At 47.4% G+C, this 20,165-nt stretch overlaps 1 protein-coding gene and 2 long non-coding RNA genes across 4 annotated transcripts in view; 2 read left to right on the top strand and 1 right to left on the bottom strand.

Annotated features, from left to right (window-relative positions):
* NBEAL1 (neurobeachin like 1) overlaps positions 1 to 20,165 on the bottom strand; it is a 141,082-nt gene that overhangs the window by 23,283 nt on the left and 97,634 nt on the right. For both annotated transcript variants that reach the window (XM_083404486.1, XM_083404487.1), the window contains 12 exons: positions 19,330 to 19,458; positions 17,224 to 17,529; positions 15,683 to 15,832; positions 13,469 to 13,626; positions 11,099 to 11,223; positions 9,750 to 9,876; positions 7,931 to 8,079; positions 6,487 to 6,620; positions 5,658 to 5,759; positions 3,242 to 3,337; positions 3,001 to 3,125; positions 903 to 1,043 (listed from right to left, as the gene is read on the bottom strand). In XM_083404486.1, the coding sequence (XP_083260612.1) occupies positions 903 to 1,043; positions 3,001 to 3,125; positions 3,242 to 3,337; positions 5,658 to 5,759; positions 6,487 to 6,620; positions 7,931 to 8,079; positions 9,750 to 9,876; positions 11,099 to 11,223; positions 13,469 to 13,626; positions 15,683 to 15,832; positions 17,224 to 17,529; positions 19,330 to 19,458 (1,742 nt within the window). The remainder of the gene's footprint in view (positions 1 to 902; positions 1,044 to 3,000; positions 3,126 to 3,241; positions 3,338 to 5,657; positions 5,760 to 6,486; positions 6,621 to 7,930; positions 8,080 to 9,749; positions 9,877 to 11,098; positions 11,224 to 13,468; positions 13,627 to 15,682; positions 15,833 to 17,223; positions 17,530 to 19,329; positions 19,459 to 20,165) is intronic.
* The window catches only part of LOC310665555, a 38,521-nt gene that overhangs the window by 381 nt on the left and 17,975 nt on the right, over positions 1 to 20,165 (top strand). The window lies entirely within an intron of this gene.
* LOC310670790 lies at positions 4,067 to 4,889 on the top strand. Its single transcript, XR_014507632.1, has 2 exons — positions 4,067 to 4,165; positions 4,646 to 4,889. It is a non-coding gene; the product is annotated as an uncharacterized lncRNA (long non-coding RNA).

Here is a 20,165-nt window from a genome sequence, read left to right as displayed (position 1 = left end):
AGCTAAAGTGGTGCTTCAGGTTAGGAACAGTTTCAGGTTAAGTATGGACCTCCGGAATGAATTAAGTACTTCCCGGGGTACCACTGTATTCATCATCATCAAACCTTTATTGGCATCACTTACAAACATTCAGAATAAATAGGCCAGGGTGATCTCGTTGCCATTTCAACAGTACAGTCATTTGCCAAAGGGAAGAAGATGCGAGCAATCTATTTCAGCGGAGAATATTGGGAAGCAAAGCAGCTAGTAAGCCTGATCTTTATTGAACTGTTGCAACAGGGGGCCCCACTCACCAAGGGAGGAGAGGAACCCAGAACAGTAGTGTGAAAGCCCTTATACAGACTTTTGAAATTGCCAATCTGTAGCTCAAGAATTATGGTGTAGCACCATGAATTATGGTGCTGGAGGAGACTCTTGAGAGTCCCATGGACTGCAAGAAGATCAAACCGATCCATTCTGAAGGAAATCAGCCTTGAGTGCTCACTGGAAGGAAACATGAGGCTTCAATACTTTGGCCACCTCATGAGAAGAGAAGACTCCCTGGGAAAGACCCTGATGTTGGGAAAGATGGAGGGCACAAGGAGAAGGGGACGACAGAGGACGAGATGGTTGGACATTGTTTTCGAAGCTACCAGCATGAGTTTGACCAAACTGCGGGAGGCAGTGGAAGACATGAGTGCCTGGCGTGCTCTGGTCCATGGGGTCACGAAGAGTCGGACATGTCTAAACGACTAAACACACAACAACATCTATACGTCACAGTTCTGCTCTGGATCAATGCTTTGTAGAATTCCATTACAAAATATGCCAGAGACATGTGCTTTCCAGAGAGAGGAGGGTTCATCCTTAACCGAGACAGCAAGGATGGAGATCTTTCCGACTGATTCATGTCATACTCCTACCTGCCACTCTGAAGCTGGATGTGCAATGTGGTAAAAGGCTCTACCCGGATAAGGTAATGCATGACTCCAGCTGCGTTGGAATAGTGAGTGCCGTAGTGGAACTTGTCGACAATTCCAAGTGGATCTTCAAAGTTCTCATATCTTTAAGAGAGAGAGAGAGAGAGAGAGAGAGAATAGGGGTTCCATAGATGAATTCTCTCACCAATTGAATCAAATTCTGATTGCTGGTATATGAACATTTCAGGATTCCCACCCCCCCAACCAAGATGTTATTCTGTTACCGGTTAGCACCTGTGATATTAAAAACACTCTTCCACCAAAAATGTTTGGGAAACGGCATTATCACAGGGTGTTGCAACTATCCTCACTTTAGAACACTGGGGAAAATACTGAACAACACACATATTTTGGGGAGAGCAAGCATTAGTTTGAAAGTAAGATGAGCACGGGTGGCGCTGTGGGTTAAATCACAGAGCCTAGGACTTGCCGATCAGAAGGTCGGCGGTTCGAATCCCCGCGATGGGGTGAGCTCCCGTTGCTCGGTCCCTGCTCCTGCCCACCTAGCAGTTTGAAAGCACGTCAAAGTGCAGTAGATAAATAGGCAGGAAGGTAAACGGCGTTTCTGTGCGCTGCTCTGGTTCGCCAGAAGCGGCTTAGTCCTGCTGGCCACATGGCCCAGAAGCTGTACGCCGGCTCCCTCAGCCAATAAAGCGAGATGAGCGCCGCAACCCCAGAGTCGGCCACGACTGGACCTAATGGTCAGGGGTCCCTTTACTTTACTATCGCTGTACACAGCACAAAGTCTCAATAATGAACCATGGTTATTTTCTTTACCATGGTTATTCATCAATACAATCAATATGGTACCTTGGTTCCTGAACGGCTTAGCTCCCGAACGTCACAAACCCAGAAGTGTTCCTGTTTGCAAATGTTTTTTGGAAGCCAAACATCCGTTTCGGCTGTCGGCATGGTTTCCAGGGCCAATCAGCCAATCAGAAGCCGCACCTTGGTTTGCGAACGTTTCAGAAGTCAAACGGACTCCACAACAGATTGAGTTCGGGAACCAAGGTACAGTGGTATCTCAGGTGCCAAACGCAATCTGTTCTGGAAGACTATTCGACTTTCAAAACATTCGACAACCAAGGCGCAATGGGAGATCAGCAAATTCCATTGATAAAATGGAGAAACACGCCTCAGAAGCCGCTTGACTTCTGAGGAAGATTTGAAAACGGAAGCATTCATTCTCGGGTTTTCAGCGTTCGGGTTCCAAATTGTTCCGAGGTTCCACAGTATAGCTATTCTTGCTCTCCCCACCACCACCAGCCTGCCCCAAAGCTTCAAGTATTGCTTCCTTCCTTGCTGGTTTGGGACATGTGCGTCTCAAAATGCTGTGAACAACTAAACTCGCATCTATTGATTCCCACCTACGTTTAGAATCATAGAATCATAGAGTTGGAAGAGACCACAAGGGCCATTGAGTCCAACCCCCTGCCAAGCAGGAAACACCATCAGAGCACTCCTGGCATATGGTTGTCAAGCCTCTGCTTAAAGACCTCCAAAGAAGGAGACTCCACCACACTCCTTGGCAGCAAATTCCACTGTCAAACAGCTCTTACTGTCAGGAAGTTCTTCCTAATGTTTAGGTAGAATCTTCTTTCTTGTAGTTTGGATCCATTGCTCCGTGTCCGCTTCTCTGGAGCAGCAGAAAACAACCTTTCTCCCTCCTCTATGTGACATCCTTTTATATATTTGAACATGGCTATCATATCACCCCTTAACCTCCTCTTCTCCACGCTAAACATGCCCAGCTCCTTTAGCTGTTCCTCATAAGGCATCGTTTCCAGGCCTTTGACCATTTTGGTTGCCCTCCTATGGACACGTTCCAATTTGTCAGTGTCCTTCTTGAACTGTGGTGCCTAGAACTGGACAGCTTCCGTGAATTTCTTTACCACCATTTGAATCAACAGCATCATTGTCAGATGAAACACAGAATAGGAAGGTAAACATTCTAAGAGTTCCTGCCCCCCCCAAAAAAAACCCCCGAGTAAGAATGCAAATTTAACTAAATACTTTGATCATTTTAAATGAAATACGGTACCTTTCCAGTACAGCCTTGGCGTTCTTTTCATTTGCCACGCCAATGGGCTTGGACAGATCCCTGAACACAGCCGGGTTATTGAGATCCAATTCTTCTGAAGTATAATCCTGTAGGACCCATGGAAACTTGAATGGGGAAGACAAACAGGTTTCAGATCTCACATCGCTTCTGCCCAGAAATGTAAATACTGAATTCTAGTCTGAAAAGAAGACACTGGAAGCTGGATGGGGGGGAAACTTACTACAGGATACTGCGCAAGGTCGTTATAGGTTCGTCCCGCCATTGTGTTTAATTGAATGAGGTAGTCAAAGTTTGAGATCTCTCTGTTCACCCATTTCTACAAATAAAAGAAAACGAAAAATCGAAGCTGTTAATAAGCATCACGGTTAGGCCACACATCTTGTCAGTACAGTGGTACCTCAGGTTACATACGCTTCAGGTTACACACTCTGCTAACCCAGAAATAGTGCTTCAGGTTAAGAACTTTGCTTCAGGATGAGAACAGAAATCGTGCTCCGGCGGCGCGGCAGCAGCAGGAGGCCCCATTAGCTAAACTGGTGCTTCAGGTTAAGAACAGTTTCAGGTTAAGAACGGACCTCCGGAACGAATTAAGTACTTAACCTGAGGTACCACTGTAGCTGAATGAACCAAACAACATATCTTCAGGTGACAAAATTAAGGGGGAAATTCAAGTTTACACGTTTATTTATTTTGGACTTTAATCCCGCCCTAACACAATGGCTCAAGGTCTCTTAAAATTGTAAACAAAACCACAAGGCTTTGGTTGGAATTCCTTCCGATTCTGCACTGCTACTGGCCATCTGGAGTAGGCATGTGTTACCACAGGCTTCCTCAACCTTGGCCCTCCAGATGTTTTGAGACTACAATTCCCATAATCCCTGACCACTGGTCCTGCTAGCTAGGGATCATGGGAGTTGCAGGCCAAAAGGTTGAGGAAGCCTGTGTTACCATTTGACAGTGATGGCTTTCCTCGAGGGAACCCCTGGGCATTCCTGGTCCTAGGAAGTCCATTAGGAATTTCTAGGAAAGAGACACTGGTCCACCTTATAAGTGCTCAAAGAGCAGGAGCGCTGGTGGGTCCATATGACAAGTGATTAACCGATAAAGTTCATGTGCAAGCTTCCCTGTCATGTTTATGCGCAATGTGCATGGCTGTCAAGTGTCCCTTATTTGGCGGGACAGTCCCTTATCCCAGCGCTGTGTCCCGCTGCTGTTCCTTATTGATGATGTCCCTTAAATTTCCCGGGTTTCAAAGGAAGCAGCTCCTCTCCCTCCCTCCCTGCCGGCCAGGGAGGAGGGAGGCTCCAACTGTGTTGCTTGGCTGCATTGCTCACCCAATAAGGAGTCTAAGAACGACTGGGGGGGTGGAGCTTGCATGCCTTGTGCCGATCAAATCGGCCGCGTTGCCTGGGGACTCGCCTTTGCTCAGCGCTTCCCAGCAGAGAGGTGACAGTGGTTTTCCTTGCTGCATCCCCTTTGCCGGGTTGCTGCGCTGTGGGAACCACCGCTTGAGGCTTCGTTTGGCTGCTGGCTGACTACAATCCTTTATTTTGGCTGCTGATCCCTTATTTTTGAGGCTGCTGGTCCCTTATTTTCAAATCTGTAAGTTGACAGCTCTGGCAAGGTGCAATGTGCATGCTGCATCCAAATCAGAAATTTTGTGTCTGATGTGGCTAACCAAACATCAGCAGGATGGAAAAAAACCCAGTCATATCTGGAAATGGGAACTCCATCTTTTACACATCACAAATTAGGGCTTATTGTATTATACTTTGCCAACAGGCTTTTCTTAACAGAGGGATCAGAACACAAAGAGGTGGAGGTTGCCTTTTGTATATTTATTTTACGTATTTTTATAGCACTTTTTTTTTAATAGCACATTACAGGGGACGCGGGTGGCGCTGTGGGTTAAACCACAGAGCTTGGGACTTGCCGATCAGAAGGTCGGCGGTTCGAATCCCTGCGACGGGGTGAGCTCCCGTTGCTCGGTCCCTGCTCCTGCCACCCTAGCAGTTCGAAAGCACGTCAAAGTGCAAGTAGATAAATAGGTGCTGCTCCGGCGGGAAGCTAAATGGCGTTTCCGTGCGCTGCTCTGGTTCACCAGAAGCGGCTTAGTCATGCTGGCCACATGACCCGGAAGCTGTATGCCGGCTTCCTCAGCCAGTAAAGCGAGATGAGCGCCACAACCCCAGAGTGGCCACGACTGAACCTAATGGTCAGGGGTCCCTTTACCCTTTAACTTATAGCACATTACAACTCAAAAGTGGTTTGCAAAAAGTATTATTATGTCAGCAGAGCGGACTACTGGGGATGTTTTGTAAAGCAGGGATGAGCAACCTGTGACCTGCCAACGATTTTGTTGGACTACAATTCCCATCAGCCCCCAAAGCACAGCCAGTGTTCAGGGCTTATGGGAGCTGTAGTCCAGCGGCCAATTGAAGGCCACAGGTTCCCCATCTCCGATATAAAACAAAATGGGGTTTTTCCTGAGTTCTGAAGCTGGGAAATCACTGGGAGAGAGAACGGTTAGGTTCCGGGTTTTTTAAAAGGGCAGAAGGAAGCTACCAGGTCCTACTACAGAAACCATAATTAAAAATAAAAAAATTCCCAAGCCATTCCTGGCAACATCTTCTTACCTGGGTCAGTCCAGATGCTTTAAATAATTCTTGTGGAGATCTTGTCCCACTAATATTTGGGGAACATAGAGACAGAATTCGGCTGTACACTTTATTTCTTGCCTATAACAGAGTACAATAGATTAATTCATCCAAGAAAATGCCAAATAAGCATTCTGGAAAGAATGTAATTTTTCCCTTACTGTTTCCTCCCACCCCACACATGAATTTAATGACTGTTGAATCAAATATTATCCCTCCTGCTTTCTAGAAAATTAACTTTTTATGTCTACTCAATCCAACTAAGTCATACTCACAGCAGATCCATTGAAATCATTGGACTAGTTACTTGAGTCCATCGATTACAATGGGTCCAGTCTGAATATGTCTAATGTTGAATATCGCCCATTAATCTTCTATGTCTGGTTATACAATTGTCTTTTTCAAGAGCCAGTCCAATGAATTTGCTTTAGAAGCCTGCTGTTTCACAGCCAATTTAACAGCTTATCAACAAAACCACACCTTTGGTTTCCCCTTTAGCACTTTATCAAAGAATTATGTACATCAAACATTCAGAGTAATAAAAAACAAGTTACACAAAAAGACAGATCTTTACTCTCTTATGCTATGATGGAATGCCGATTTCAGTAGGTTTATAGTTACTTTTTTCAAAGAGCTGGATTTTTGAGATAAAAAAATTCTCTGGGCAAATCAACAAATAGTGCAGTATATCCTCAACCAGTCAGGAATATTTACATTGTACAGCTGAGTTGAAAACTGTTCATCTTTTTACCATGCGGCAACTGCCAGAGGTCACCTTGTTACGAATTTCACCTTTAAGACGACATACCTCCTTTTTAAAGTTCAGGAAGTAATTGGTCTGGTCAATGAAGAAGATCTCTAGAGCGGACCTCCTCAAGTTATAGCGACGCAAATGAATCTCTCGAATCTGAGAAAGAGGCCATTTGAAATCAAAACCTATACCTGGAAAGAAGAGATGGTCATTGTTGTGAAATATGTTGAACAGGCATATAACTTATTGTACCAGTATGTTTCCGAGCACAATTCAAAGTGTTGGTGGTGAGGTGACCCTTAAAGCCCTAAATGGCCTCAGCACAGTATACCTGAAGGAGCGTCTCCACCCCCATCGTTCAACCCTGACACTGTGGTCCAGCTCCGAGGGCCTTCTGGCAGTTCCCTCCCTGTGAGAAGCGAGGTTACAGGGAACCAGGCAGAGGGCCTTCTCGGTAGTGGCACCCGCCCTGTGGAAAGCCCTCCCATCAGATGTCAAGGAAATAAACAACTATCTGATGTTTAGAAGACATCTGAAGGCGGCCCTGTTTGATGACTGATGTCTTAATGTATTTTTTAATCTTTTGTTGGAAGCCGTCCAGAATGGCTGGGGAAACCACCTGGATGGGTGGGGTATAAATAATAAACTACAGTGGTAACTTGGTTTATGACCATAATCCATTCCGGAGGTCCGTTCGTAAACCAAAACAGGTCGTAACCCAAGGCGCGCTTTCACCAATGGGGCCTCCCAAAAAAAAGGGGTTGTAATCCCCCCAAAATTGTTTGTAAACCTAAAAAAATTAATCGTAATCCAAAAAAACCCCACAAAAAACGGGTCGTAATAAAAAAAAAATTGGCAAACCGGGACGCCCACTTCTGGGTTTGAATTGTTCGTAATCCAAAATGGTCATAAACAAGGCTGCTCACAAACCAAGGTACCACTGTATTATTATTATTATTATTATTATTATTATTATTTGAAGCCAAAGCAGCAAGGTTCGGTAAAACGCTTCAAAAACATTAAACTTGCAAATGCGCATAACCCTCTTGCCTACACAGGAACATTGTCTTTGGTATCTGTATATTTGCACATGTGACATGTACAAGTTTAATGGCACACCTCCAAGTCCCAGGCCCTGTAACAGCGTAATATTTCCTTATGAGCAGCGCTTCCTGGGAGGAAACTGAAACAGTTCCTTCATTTGGCGCTACAGTGCTCCTGTCTTCGAGCAGCGCGAGAAACTAAACCTTCTTGGGGACATCAAAGAGACATGAGGAAATGCCATGTGTGCAGTGAAAGCAGCAATCCCTCTTGCTGTTTTGGCTTCTGTGATAGCTGTGCAGCCTGCATTCGCTCCATAAGACGCACACACATTTCCCCTTACTTTTTAGGAGGGAAAAAGTGAGTCTTATAGAGCAAAAAGTACGGTAATTCCAAAGTTAAAATGCGTACAGCAAAACTGTCCACACAGTGCTCGCTGTTATTACATTGTAGGCCTCACCTTCCTCTTTTTCAATGCTGCCATCGTAGAAGTAAATGTGCTGTGTAGTGACCTCCATCCTGCCGGGGATGACATTAATGATTGTAATAAGTTCGCAGTCTTCAGAGAGCACAAGTTTCTCTTTCTGGCTCTGCTCCTCCTTTTCATCCCTGCAGCGGGAACACCAAATGACAGGCTAGAATCAACGGGGAGGTCTAGAAGATGCAACTCTCTATCCCTCCCCCCCCCCCGAGCTCTCTTTGCACTCTCCCCTAACGATATACACAGCAGTTTTATCACGCATAAAAGAGCTGAGTTCTGATTTAAATGCAGCAAGTAGGTGGTCTGCAGCTGCTCCTGTTGTTCCTAGTACAGCAACGCATCTCTGATTATCATCATCAAACAAACGTGGTAGAGGTGGGTGGTTCAGGTCTAATCTTTTTCACCTTTTGGGCAGAGGTTCCAACTTGAGCTGACCACCACTGCAAACAAAATCATAGAATTGGAAGGGTCCTTAAAGGTAAAGGTAAAGCTACCCCTGCCCGTACGGGCCAGTCGTGTCCGACTCTAGGGTTGTGCGCTCATCTCACTTAAGAGGCCGGGAGCCAGCGCTGTCCGGAGACACTTCCGGGTCACGTGGCCAGTGTGACGAAGCTGCTCTGGCGAGCCAGCACCAGCGCAGCACACGGAAATGCCGTTTACCTTCCCGCCAGAGCGGTACCTATTTATCTACTTGCACTTAGGGGTGCTTTCACACTGCTAGGTGGGCAGGAGCTGGGACCGAAAGACGGGAGCTCACCCCGCCGCAGGGATTCGAACCGCCGACCATACGATCGTCAAGTCCTAGGCACTGAGGTTTTACCCACAGCACCATCCACGTCCCTCAGGAAGGGTCCTTAGAAGCCATCTAATCCAAGCCACTGCTCAACGCAGGCTCCTGAATGCAAGATCCAACTACAGCATCCTCAACAGAGATCGTCATCCAACCTCTGCTTAAGTTGCTTCCTGCAATTTCCACCCATTGGCTTTAGTCCTGACACCTAGAGCAACAGAGCACAGGTGTGCTCCATCTTCTTCATGGCAGTCCTTCAGATCATCTCTCCTCTCCTCTCCAGACTAAACATAGCCAACTCTTTCAATCACTCCTCATAGGACTTTGTTTCCCGATTTCTCACCGTATTGTCCTCTCTGGTCATACTGCAGTTTGCCAATCTCTTTCTTAAAATGTGGAGCCCTGATCTGGACATGGTATTCCAGATGTAGTCTGTCTAGCTCAGAATAGATTCAGACTATTACTAATTGTGATGTGGACATCACACTGCTGGCTCGTGTTCAGCTTGTGAGCCACCAGGACACAGATCTTTTTAACATGTACTGCTGCCAAGTCAGGTTTCCTCAACCTATACTGTACTTGTATTTTTGTACCTAAATGTGGGACTTAACATTTTTTTCCTCATGCATAAAATAATCTTTAAAACGCTGGACTGATCAATCAGCTTAAGTCACATTTTTATTTACAACAACAACACAGAGTGGACCAGTGCAGAACAGATTTAACCATTCTTTTCTGGAGAGACGTTTGGTCTGGCGTCCAAAACACCTGCAAAATTAGTTCCGCTCAACCTCTGGGTTTGTGCTTCTTGAAAGCAGTTTCCTCGTGCCCATGTGTAAAATAATTTCTAAAAACAGAGGGGGCCTGGAGGGGTGGAGTATCTGTGACAAAGGCATGGCCATCAGCTACTCAAATCAAATTTATTTTGGAAATCCTGCTGAGCCATTGGGCAAGAACAAAGCAGCTCTTTGGATTCCAGCCTCTGGATAACCAGGCTTTCCGACATACATGCTTGTATTAGATGCGGGATCTTCATCTGGAAGTTCAAGTATATCATCTTCCATATCGCTGACTTTCACTTGCTTCACAGCCTCCAGAAGCAAAGCCTCGCTCGATGGCGGCGCCTGCTGGACTCCTTTTGAGATAAAGCGAGATTTTACAAAGTCAGCTGCATTCTGCTAGACTTACCGTATTTTTCGCCCTACAGGACGCACTTTTCCCCCTCCAAAAATGAAGGGGGAATGGGTGTGCATCCTATGGGGCGAATGCAGGCTTTCGCTGAAGCCTGGAGAGCGAGAGGGGTCGGTGCACACCGACCCCTCTCGCTCTCCAGGCTTCAGGAAGCTACCCGCAAGCCGTGGGAGAGCTGCCGACTTCACGCAGCTCTCCCACGGCTTGCAGAGAGCTGCCTGCACCCCGAAGCTTCGGGCTTCGCGCGGCTCTCTGCAAGCTGTGGGAGAGCTGTGTGAAGTCGCGCAGCTCTCCCACCTCTTGCAGAGAGATGCCTGCATCCAGAAGCCTGGGGCGCGCTGAGCTCAGCGCCCCCCAGGCTTCGGGCGGCTCTCTGCAAGCCGTGGGAGAGCTGTGCAAAGTCGCGCAGCTCTCCCACGGCTTGCGGATAGCAGCCTGTTCTGGGGGCTGGGGTCGGGGGAAGCTCGGGCTCCGTTTTTTACGGGCTCTAATTTTTCCCCCCTTTATTTCCCCCCCAAAAAACTAGGTGCGCCCTATGGGCCGGTGCGCCCTATGGGGCGAAAAATACGTTATATCGCTGAAGGAAGTTAACCACACAAAAGGTCTATTAAATCACATGGTTTCTGTTCATATTATACTGTTATAATCATTGCAAGGGATGTGTGTGTGGCGGGGGGGAGAACAAACTGATTTGCACAGACGTATTTTAGACTACATAGTTTCCTGAAGTCGGGGGGGGGGGGGGGAGAGACGAATCAGACTATTTTAAGATTTTTTAAAAAATGAGTTTATAAAACACACTAAACAAAATTGATGAACTATGCCGAGATGGCAAAACCTACAGGGAGAATCAGAAACCAGGAAGAGGAAGTCTTTAATAAAGAATGGGGAAGGTTTCTAATTGATTTGAAGAGCTATTGTACACAATTGCATACATTGGTCGGATTGACAGAAAACTTGTAGTAAAAATTTGAACTATGGACTGACAAAGGATTTATAAGAATAGAATTATGAAAGAGATGCAGAGGGGGAAATCATTACATTAAGATTCGGGGGACGGAGGGGGAGTCAGAAGGGATTATATGTTTATGTATTTGAGTCATTTGTTTATGTAAAACAGAAAAGGCAAAAATAAAATTTATTCAAAAAAAGATATTAGATCTCACCTAGATTATCCCTTAGGGCACTGGCCTCCTGATGAGAGTTGAAATTGTAATTTTGCACCAACTTTAGCCTCATCCGTGAGTAATTTTCCACATTTGAAAGTTTCCAGTGAATACGATTTAGCTTCCTGGCGAAAGGAATATACCCAAAATAATTTGACATGCATCAGACACAGAACTTAACTGCTACAAGGGTTTCCAACAAAAATAAACAAGAAAGAAAAAGCTTTAAATCAAAGACGAACATCGCTGAAGGATTTCATAATTCACAAACAAGCTGCAGTCGCTTAAAGCCCGGAGCAATGGTTTGTCGACAGTGGTGGAAGACCTGCTTCTGCATGGGTTTCACAGGGTGGGATTCCCCCCAAAGGTAATCTACTTCAGTCCCCAGCTGAGTTGGAGAACTCTCTAGCATGTGGGGCACAGAAGTCTTTGATAAGCATCGTTTTTGGCTTGTATTCTTCCAGGGAAGATAGGATTCTCTAGGGTGGCTAATTTGTGGACCCCAAGATGTTGTTAAACTACAACATATTCTACTTGACCAAGCAGGCTGGGGGCGGTGGGAGTTGGAGATCAACTGCATTTGGAAGGTCACAGGTTACCATATTTTTCGCTCTATAGGACGCACCCGACCATAGCACACGCCTTGTTTTAGAGGGGAAGAACAAGGGGGAAAAAAATCTCCCCCTCTCTGCTCAGCGCCCCTTCAGCGAAGCGGCAGGAGAAACGGAGCCCCTTGCATTTCTCCTCCCGGTTGGCTGAAGGAGCGCGGCGCAGCTCTCCCTCTCTGCTGAAGCCGGGAGAACAAGACTCTCCCGGCTTCAGCAAAAGGAACCCAAAGCCTTCGGAGCGCAGCGCGAGTTCCCGCTGCGCTCCAAAGGCTTCAGGTGGCTATCCCTGAAGCCTGGAGAGTGAGAGGGGTTGGTGCACACTGACCCCTCTCGCTCTCCAGGCTTCAGCGAAAGCAATGCGAAGCCTCCGGAGCGCAGAGGGAGCTCTCCTTCTGCGCTTCCGAGGTTTCGCGTTGCTATCGCTGAAGCCAAGGAGCCTGCATTTGCTCCATAGGACGCACACACATTTCCCCTTAATTTTTGGAGGGGAAAAAGTGCGTCCTATAGAGTGAAAAATACGGTAGTCTATTAGACAAAACACATTTAAAAAAAACCTTAGACCCAAACGTTGACAAGCACGGCCATATGTTAGAAGAGGCATTTTCAAGTGAGGATGGAGAAGAGAATCTACCTCTCCTTATATGCCATCCCCTGTCCGCATTTTCCCAGCAAGATCTTGTATTGATCCACCAAAGCCCTAGCTTCCACAATATGTTAAAAGTACCAGAATGGTCATGGGTCTTTGCATAACTGAACTGTGAAAAGGATTAACTAGGAAGGAAAATCCTGAAGCTCAGGGGTGTGTGAATGTGTGCATCAGAAATTATTTGCTGGAAAATGAGCCACACGGCATTAACATGTTAACGTGTGACGTTAACATATGAGAGTGCTGGAGGTGAAATAGTTAAACGGGTTACCCAATCAGGACCCAGGGGGGTGGAGTCACCAGTTCTGGGAGGGGCAAAGGGAGGAGTTCGTTGGGGGTTGGCTGGTTGGTTGGAGCGGGAGTGAATTGGGATAGAGCCTGGGGGTAGGTTGAGTTAGTGTAGTGAAATAAGCTGAGTCAGGAATAGTTAGGGGCTAGGAAGACAAGTACTGTATTTTTTGCTCTATAGGACGCACTTTTTCCTTCCTAAAAAGTAAGGGGAAATGTGTGTGCGTCTTATGGAGCGAATGCAGGCTGCGCAGCTATCCCAGAAGCCAGAACAGCAAGAGGGATCGCTGCTTTCGCTGCGCAGAGATCCCTCTTGCTGTTCTGGCTTCTGGGATTCAGAATATATATTTTTTCTTGTTTTCCTCCTCCAAAAACTAGGTGCGTCTTATGGTCTGGTGCGTCTTATAGAGCGAAAAATACGGTGAATATCTGAGAGGTGGTTTACTGAGTGGGAGCAGGTAACGGAAGTTCTAAGTCTGGATAGGCACCCCAGGATTGTAATTGACTGAGACCGTTTATGAAACCACACGCTTGTTAAACTGCAATAAATAAACAGAAGTTTATGTTCCAATTTAACCCTGACTGGACTCTGTATAGTACCAGGTAGGGCCTGGGTGGTGGCAGCGAGAAATAAAGTGGTGGCACAGGGATCAATAAACGGTGAAACGTCCGGGGACCCTGTGTGATCGCCACACATGAGTAGTCCGAACCTTAATGTACAAGACACATAGGATCAAAAGAATATTTAGCTAACCAGCTTGATAGGGAAGAGTCGTTCCAAAGAGATTCAAATTGCTACCTGAAGGAGCAAGAGAAAAGGGAACCTACCTTTCAGCCCAGGGTCCCTGCTCACACGTGAGGTACAGTTTGGCAGCTCTCCACTGTCGGAGAGTTGCCGTGTGCTGATTGTTCAGCTGCTTCAACATGCTGTTGTAACGCAGATTTTCCTGCCGTGCCCGTCGGTTGAACGGCTCCACAAAAAACTCCTGGAGGTGAGAAAGTTGAAACATTTACACGCAGCCGTACCTTGGAAGTCGAACGGAACCCGTTCTGGAAGTCCGTTCGACTTCCAAAATGTTCAGAAACCAAGGCACAGCTTCTTATTGGCCGCAGGAAGCTCTAGCAGCCAATCGGAAGCTGCGGAAGCCCCGTCGGACGTTCGGGTTCCAAAAGAACGTTCGCAAACTGGAACAATCACTTCCGGGTTTGCGGCATTCGGGAGCCAAAACGTCCGAGTTCCAAGGCGTTCGGGACCCAAGGTGCGACTGTAAATGCTAGAGGGGTTGTCAAAGGACAAGGAAACATCTATACAAGGGGCTGTTTTAATACTCTCCAAAACAGCAAAAGGCAAAGAAGAAGCAAATCATTCCGTTGAGTCGGTCTCCAAATAAAGACTCCCAAGGCTGGAAGAGAGATCCAGTTGATTTCACGGATCTGCCACCAGCCTTGAAAACAAAAGGTGTCTTCAGAAAGCCATGGTGCCAAAGATTAGGGCAGCCTTCCCCAACTTTGTGCCCTCCAGATGTTTTGAACTACATCCACCACCACCCCAGTCCCAGTCAGAGCAGCCAGGGAGGAAGGGAGGTGAAGTCAATTGGCTTGTCAATTGGCCCTCTCCATGGAGGCGCAGATTACAGCTATAACAAAGGCGGCATTTTTTCATCTCCGCCAAGCTAAGCAGTTGGCTCCTTACCTCTCTTGCCCTGACCTAGCCACTGTGATCCACGCGACGGTCACCTCCAGACTGGATTATTGTAACTCGCTCTACGTGGGGCTGCCCTTGAGACTGACCCAGTAACTCCAGCGGGTGCAGAATGCCGCGGCAAGACTCCTTACGGGGTCTTCGCTGCGAGACCACATTCACCCGGTGCTATACCAGCTGCACTGGCTCCCGCGGTGTACAGGATCAGGTTTAAGGTGCTGGTTTTAACCTTTAAAGCCCTATACGGCTTAGGACCCTCGTACCTATGGGACCGCCTCTCCTGCTATGTCCCACAGAGGACCTTACGGCCTTCAAATAAAAACATCCTGAAGGTCCCAGGCCACAGAGAGGTTAGGCTGGCCTCAACCAGAGCTAGGGCATTTTCGGCTGCGGCTCCAATCTGGTGGAACGCTCTGTCACAAGAGACTAGGGCCCTGTGGGACTTGACATCTTTCCGCAGGGCCTGCAAGACAGAGTTGTTCCACCAGGCCTTTGGTCAGGGCGCAGCCTGACTCCCTCCTTTGGTTGCCATCAATCTGATTTTAATTAATTTTTAATTTTAGAATGCTGCACTATTTTACTGTTGTTAGCCGCCCTGAGCCCGGCTTCAGCTGGGGAGGGTGGGATATAAATAAAATTTATTATTATTATTAGTCCAGCAACATCTAGAGGGCACCGGGTTGACTACCCATGAGAGGTTTTTTGCCGCCCCACCCTTGGACCAAATTGGGATCTTCCTGACCAGGCAATGATGCCATAGGAAGAGCTCTTGCGGTGTCTGCTCTGCTTGGGAAGCACTGTATTTTTCACTCTATAGGACGCACTTTTCCCCTCCAAAAATTAAGGGGAAATGTGCGTGCGTCCTATGGAGCGAATACAGGCTCCTTGGCTTCAGCGATAGCAACGCGAAGCCTCCGTAGCGCAGAAGGAGCGCTCCCTCCGTGCTCTGGAGGCTTCGCATTGCTTTCGCTGAAGCCTGGAAAGCGAGAGGGGTTGGTGCGCACTGACCCCTCTTGCTCTCCAGGCTTCAGGGATAGCCGCCTGAAGCCTCCGGAGCGCAGCGGGAGGTCCCACTGCGCACTGGAGGCTTTGGGTTCCTTTCGCTGAAGCCAGGAGAGCAAGACTCTCCTGGCTTCAGCAGAGAGGAAGAGCTGCGCATCACCCCTTCAGCCAAGTGGGAGGAGAAATGGAAGGGGCTCCGTTTCTCCTGCCGCTTCGCTGAAGGGGCGCCGAGCAGAGAGGGGGAGATTTTTTTTTTCTTGTTCTCCCCCTCTAAAACAAGGTGTGTCCTACGGTCGGGTACATCCTATAGAGCAAAAAATACGGTAATGAAATGTCACCTGGAATTTGAGCTTGCTTTCTCCTCGCTCCCGCTCTCGTTTGTGGATGTTGACCATCAGTTCCTCATAACAATCCTTCCAAAATACTGCCATGCGCTCGTGGCCGTCGCTGAAAGTGCTGAGTTCGTACTGTTTCATATGTGGAATGATCTGGTGCACAAAAGGTTAAGAGGGTTATAGTGAACACGCCTCCTCTCTCCTGTTCAGGAGTGTGGCGTTTGACTCCTAGGTGGGTCATAAGGAAAGGGTTAAATGAGTGTGATGTGATTGGCCAGTGGGAATGCAAGGGAGGAGTAAAAGTTAGAGTGGGAGGTTTTGAAAGTCAGTTGAGGTTTGGGAGGTGAAGAAGGAACAGGGAGGATTAGGTGTGGGTTGGTAGAGTTGTATTGTGAGAGAGTGAGAGGAATTGTTAGGTGGAGTCATGTAGGGATATCGCAGAGAGTGGGGGGTGGGGACCGGAAGAAGCACACTCCCCACCAGCAGGGGTGCAGGGAACCCCCCCCCCGACAAGCCACAGCTGTCTGGTACATCGTTCCACCTATGTCTGACCTTTTGTGGTCTCGGAAGTCAGCAGTGCCCTGTCTGTAACCTTTTTCCTTAGAGACCTTTTGTCTCCTACGCCATACACTGTGCAAGGGGAAAATGACGCTGTGGAACAGGTGCCAAAATAGCTTTGTGCCACCCCACAATCTTGGGACGGAAGATGTGCAAAGGTCACAGCCCAAAACGTATTTGCCTGGCTTGCACATTTGTCTCAATAAAAGGAGGCTCCACAGGAATGGTGGTAGCTCGCTTCAGACCACCTGTGCGCAGCTCACATAATGATCAACACCTGTCCTTGGGCCTTCACTTCAGAGTCAGGCAGATAGTTGGGGATAATCAGTTTGAAGTTGTTAGGAACTAAGATTAAGAAATTGACAAGAAAAGTTAACTGAAGCCATAAGCTTGCTCCTGCATTTAAAAATAAACTTGATTATTTGTTAATGTTAACAACTGGCTGGACTCCGTGTGTCCACGGGGTAGTGGCAGCGAAGAAAGCAATCGCAGTGGTGGCACAGGGTCAACAGACCGTCAAATGTCTGGGGGCCCCGTGTGATCGCCACAAGGAGAAAGAAAAAACGATGGCCGAAGGAGGGCCTTGTGACGGTTAAGGGAGCTGGGCATGTTTAGCCTGGAGAAGAGGAGGTTAAGGGGTGATATGATAGCCATGTTCAAATATATAAAAGGATGTCACATAGAGGAGGGAGAAAGGTTGTTTTCTGCTGCTCCAGAGAAGTGGACACGGAGCAATGGATCCAAACTACAAGAAAGAAGATTCCACCTAAACATTAGGAAGAACTTCCTGACAGTAAGAGCTGTTTGACAGTGGAATTTGCTGCCAGGGAGTGTGGTGGAGTCTCCTTCTTTGGAGGTCTTTAAGCAGAGGCTTGACAACCATATGTCAGGAGTGCTCTGATGGTGTTTCCTGCTTGGCAGGGGGTTGGACTCGATGGCCCTTGTGGTCTATTCCAACTCTATGATTCTATGATTCTATGACTTACAAATTTAGCAATATAAGTCTGCCATTCCTCCGTGTTGCAATAGTCCTGGAAGTCCTCAAAAAAGGAAGGGCTCCCGTTCGTCGAAGGCAGGGAGGGCAAGTGCAAGCCCATGAAGAGAAGCTCGTATATTTTGGAAACCAGCGTTCGGACGAGAGGGATCAGGAAGGAGTAGGTCTCTGTCTTTTCCTTGATCGATCGGCTCAGAATGCCTTCCAGCCTTCCCAGGAGGTAGCAGGACTCCAGCTGGTTGTCCAGCATTTTCGTCTGAAGGAGGGTGTTCAGCTTGGCTGCAGCCATTGCGCAAACCTGAAGAGGGAGGGAGGGAGAGAGGGGGCAACCACGTCAGCCAAAGTGCCCCCAAATTTCCCCAAAGCTACCATATTTCTCGTCCCATAGGACGCACCTAGGTTTTTTTGGGGGGGGGAATAAAGGAAATCCCCCCCTTTATTTCCCCCCCCAAACCAGGTCGGGAAATCCAAACCAGGTCGGGGAACAGCGGTATGGCGGCGCTGCGCCTCCCCGCTGTCCCCCAAGCTTGTGGGGCTGGCGCTGGGGAGAAGCGTGCTTCTCCCCAGCCTCCAAACCAGGTCAGGGAACAGCGGGATGGCGGCACTGCGCCTCCCCGCTGTCCCCTGAGCTTGTGGGGCTGCCCAATGTCTGCCCGAAGCGCGGGACACTCTGCTTCAGGGCGCCCCGCCCTCCATGCAGCAGGCTGCTATCCGCAGCCTAGGGCGCCCTGCGGGAACTCCCGTGGGCTCCCCAGGCTTGCTTATAGCTTCCTGAAGCCTGGAGAGCAAGAGGGGTCGGTGCGCACCGACCCCTCTCGCTCTCCAAGCTTCAGCGAAAGCCTGTATTCGCCCCATAGGACGCACACAGATTTCCCCTTCATTTTTGGAGGGGGGAAAGTGCGTCATATAGGGCGAAAAATACAGTATTTTGTTTCTTTGCAGAGAACAGCAAACTGTAGTTTGAGCCAAAACTACAAAGAGAAACGTCTTGTTGCAGAAGAAGAAATGAAAAAGAAAGGGGATTTGGAGACCCACAATGGCCTATTCTCACCACAATAAGTTTACTTGTATACTCCTGCCCACTTTAAATCTAATACTCTTTTTTTATAAATAATTTTGATTTTACCAATATAAAATTGTAACAATACACATCCACATTTAAAGATTCATCTGAATCTCTGGACTTCCCACCTTCCCCTCCATGGGTCCTATCATAGTTAACCTTTTCTATTGCATATTTTTCAATAGTCCATATTTTATATAATACCATTATCTCCCTAATACTTGCTACATTACAAGTGTTATTGCAATCCTGCTAATGTTTTCATCTGTTTGCAGTGGTTTCCAAGATAAATTATACATTTAACTTTGTTAAAGTTTTGGTCTTCTTTGGTTTTGGAGCCTTCTGGACAGCTTTGCCATTTCGGCACAATCCAACGGTTTAATAAAGTCCCAACCAGGGAAGAATGGCAAATTAAATCTAATTCTCAACACACTATACAGACCATAGCTGTCAGCTTACAGATTTGAAAATAAGGGACCAGCAGCCTCAAAAATAAGGGATCAGTGCCAAAATAAGGGATTTTCCTAACACAGGTATGTTCAACTTCTGAGCCCCTCCGAGCCAAAGGCAGAAAGCCCAGCCAGCAGCCAAACGAAGCCTCAAGCAGTGGTTCCCACAGTGCAGCAACTCAGCAAAGGGGATGCAGCAAGGAAAACCACCATCACCTCTCCACTGGGAAGCGCTGAGCAAAGGCGAGTCCCCAAGCAACGCGGCCGATTTGATCGGCACAAGGCATGCAAGCTCCACCCCCCAGTCGTTCTTAGACTCCTTATTGGGTGAGCAACACAGCCAAGCAACACAGTTGGAGCCTCCCTCCTCCCTGGCCGGCAGGGAGGGAGGGAGAGGAGCTGCTTTGAAACCCGGGAAATTTAAGGGACATCATCAATAAGGGACAGCAGCGGGACACGGCGCTGGGATAAGGGAGTTTCCCGCCTAATAAGGGACGGTTGACAGCTATGATACAGACCCTGGATGTTGCTAGCACTATTCCGCACTGCAGCAGCTGCACGCTGTACAATACGCCCGACAACAAACCTGCAAATTATCCTGTCCAATGAATCCAAGCAGCATCTGGACTTGTACTTGGTAGAACTTCACATACTCTGGGCCGGAAGAGTACCAGACGGACAAGGTATCCATGAGAGTCACCAACTCTTCTAAAAGCTATGAGAAACACCATTTGGAAATCACAGGGGAAGGAGAAGACACGTTATGGGGGTTTATTTTAAAAAAAGAAAGCATTAAAGCAGAGGAACAGTTAAATACATATCTCGATTCACGGCGAGACCAAGCAATGTGCAACCCAGGATTGCTTTAAAAATTAACGCCCCCAACTTAAAATCGTAAAATTAGAACACACACACACACACGTGTGCATATGCTGATTTGAATGAATGAATTTGAACAAGTGAATTTGGAAGTGAGGCAGAGCAGGGCAAGGGCTCCACCAGTGGAAGATACCCTGAATCTCAACTCCATTGCATCTCCCCCAGAAACCCCAAGCCAGCAAGGGTTCAAGGGCTGTGCCTGCAAGCTGCCAGAGAGCTTCCAAACAGACAGACCTATATACTAAGGAAACAGCAGCTATACTTGCTTTTCTTATTTATTATAGTACTGTGTAGAAACGTCAAGATTTGCCTATTAATGTATTAAATGGGATCCCTGCCGCGAAGAATGTGCTTAGAATCCAATAATGTTTTAAACATTAAACTATATATATTTACTAATTGATATCATTAGTGTGAGTCCAAAGATGTGTCTTTTTTTTAAAAAAAAAAATGAACTCACTCCCTAGAGCAGTAGAAATACCCCCATGATGTTAACATATGAGAGTGCTGGAGGTGAAATAGTTAAACAGGTTACCCAATCAG

The sequence above is a fragment of the Podarcis tiliguerta genome (assembly GCF_965153285.1).
Source record: "Podarcis tiliguerta genome assembly, chromosome: 1".
Lineage (NCBI taxonomy): Eukaryota > Metazoa > Chordata > Lepidosauria > Squamata > Lacertidae > Podarcis > Podarcis tiliguerta.
Note: the sequence above shows the minus strand (reverse complement) of the source record. Positions and strands in the feature narration are given on the sequence as shown.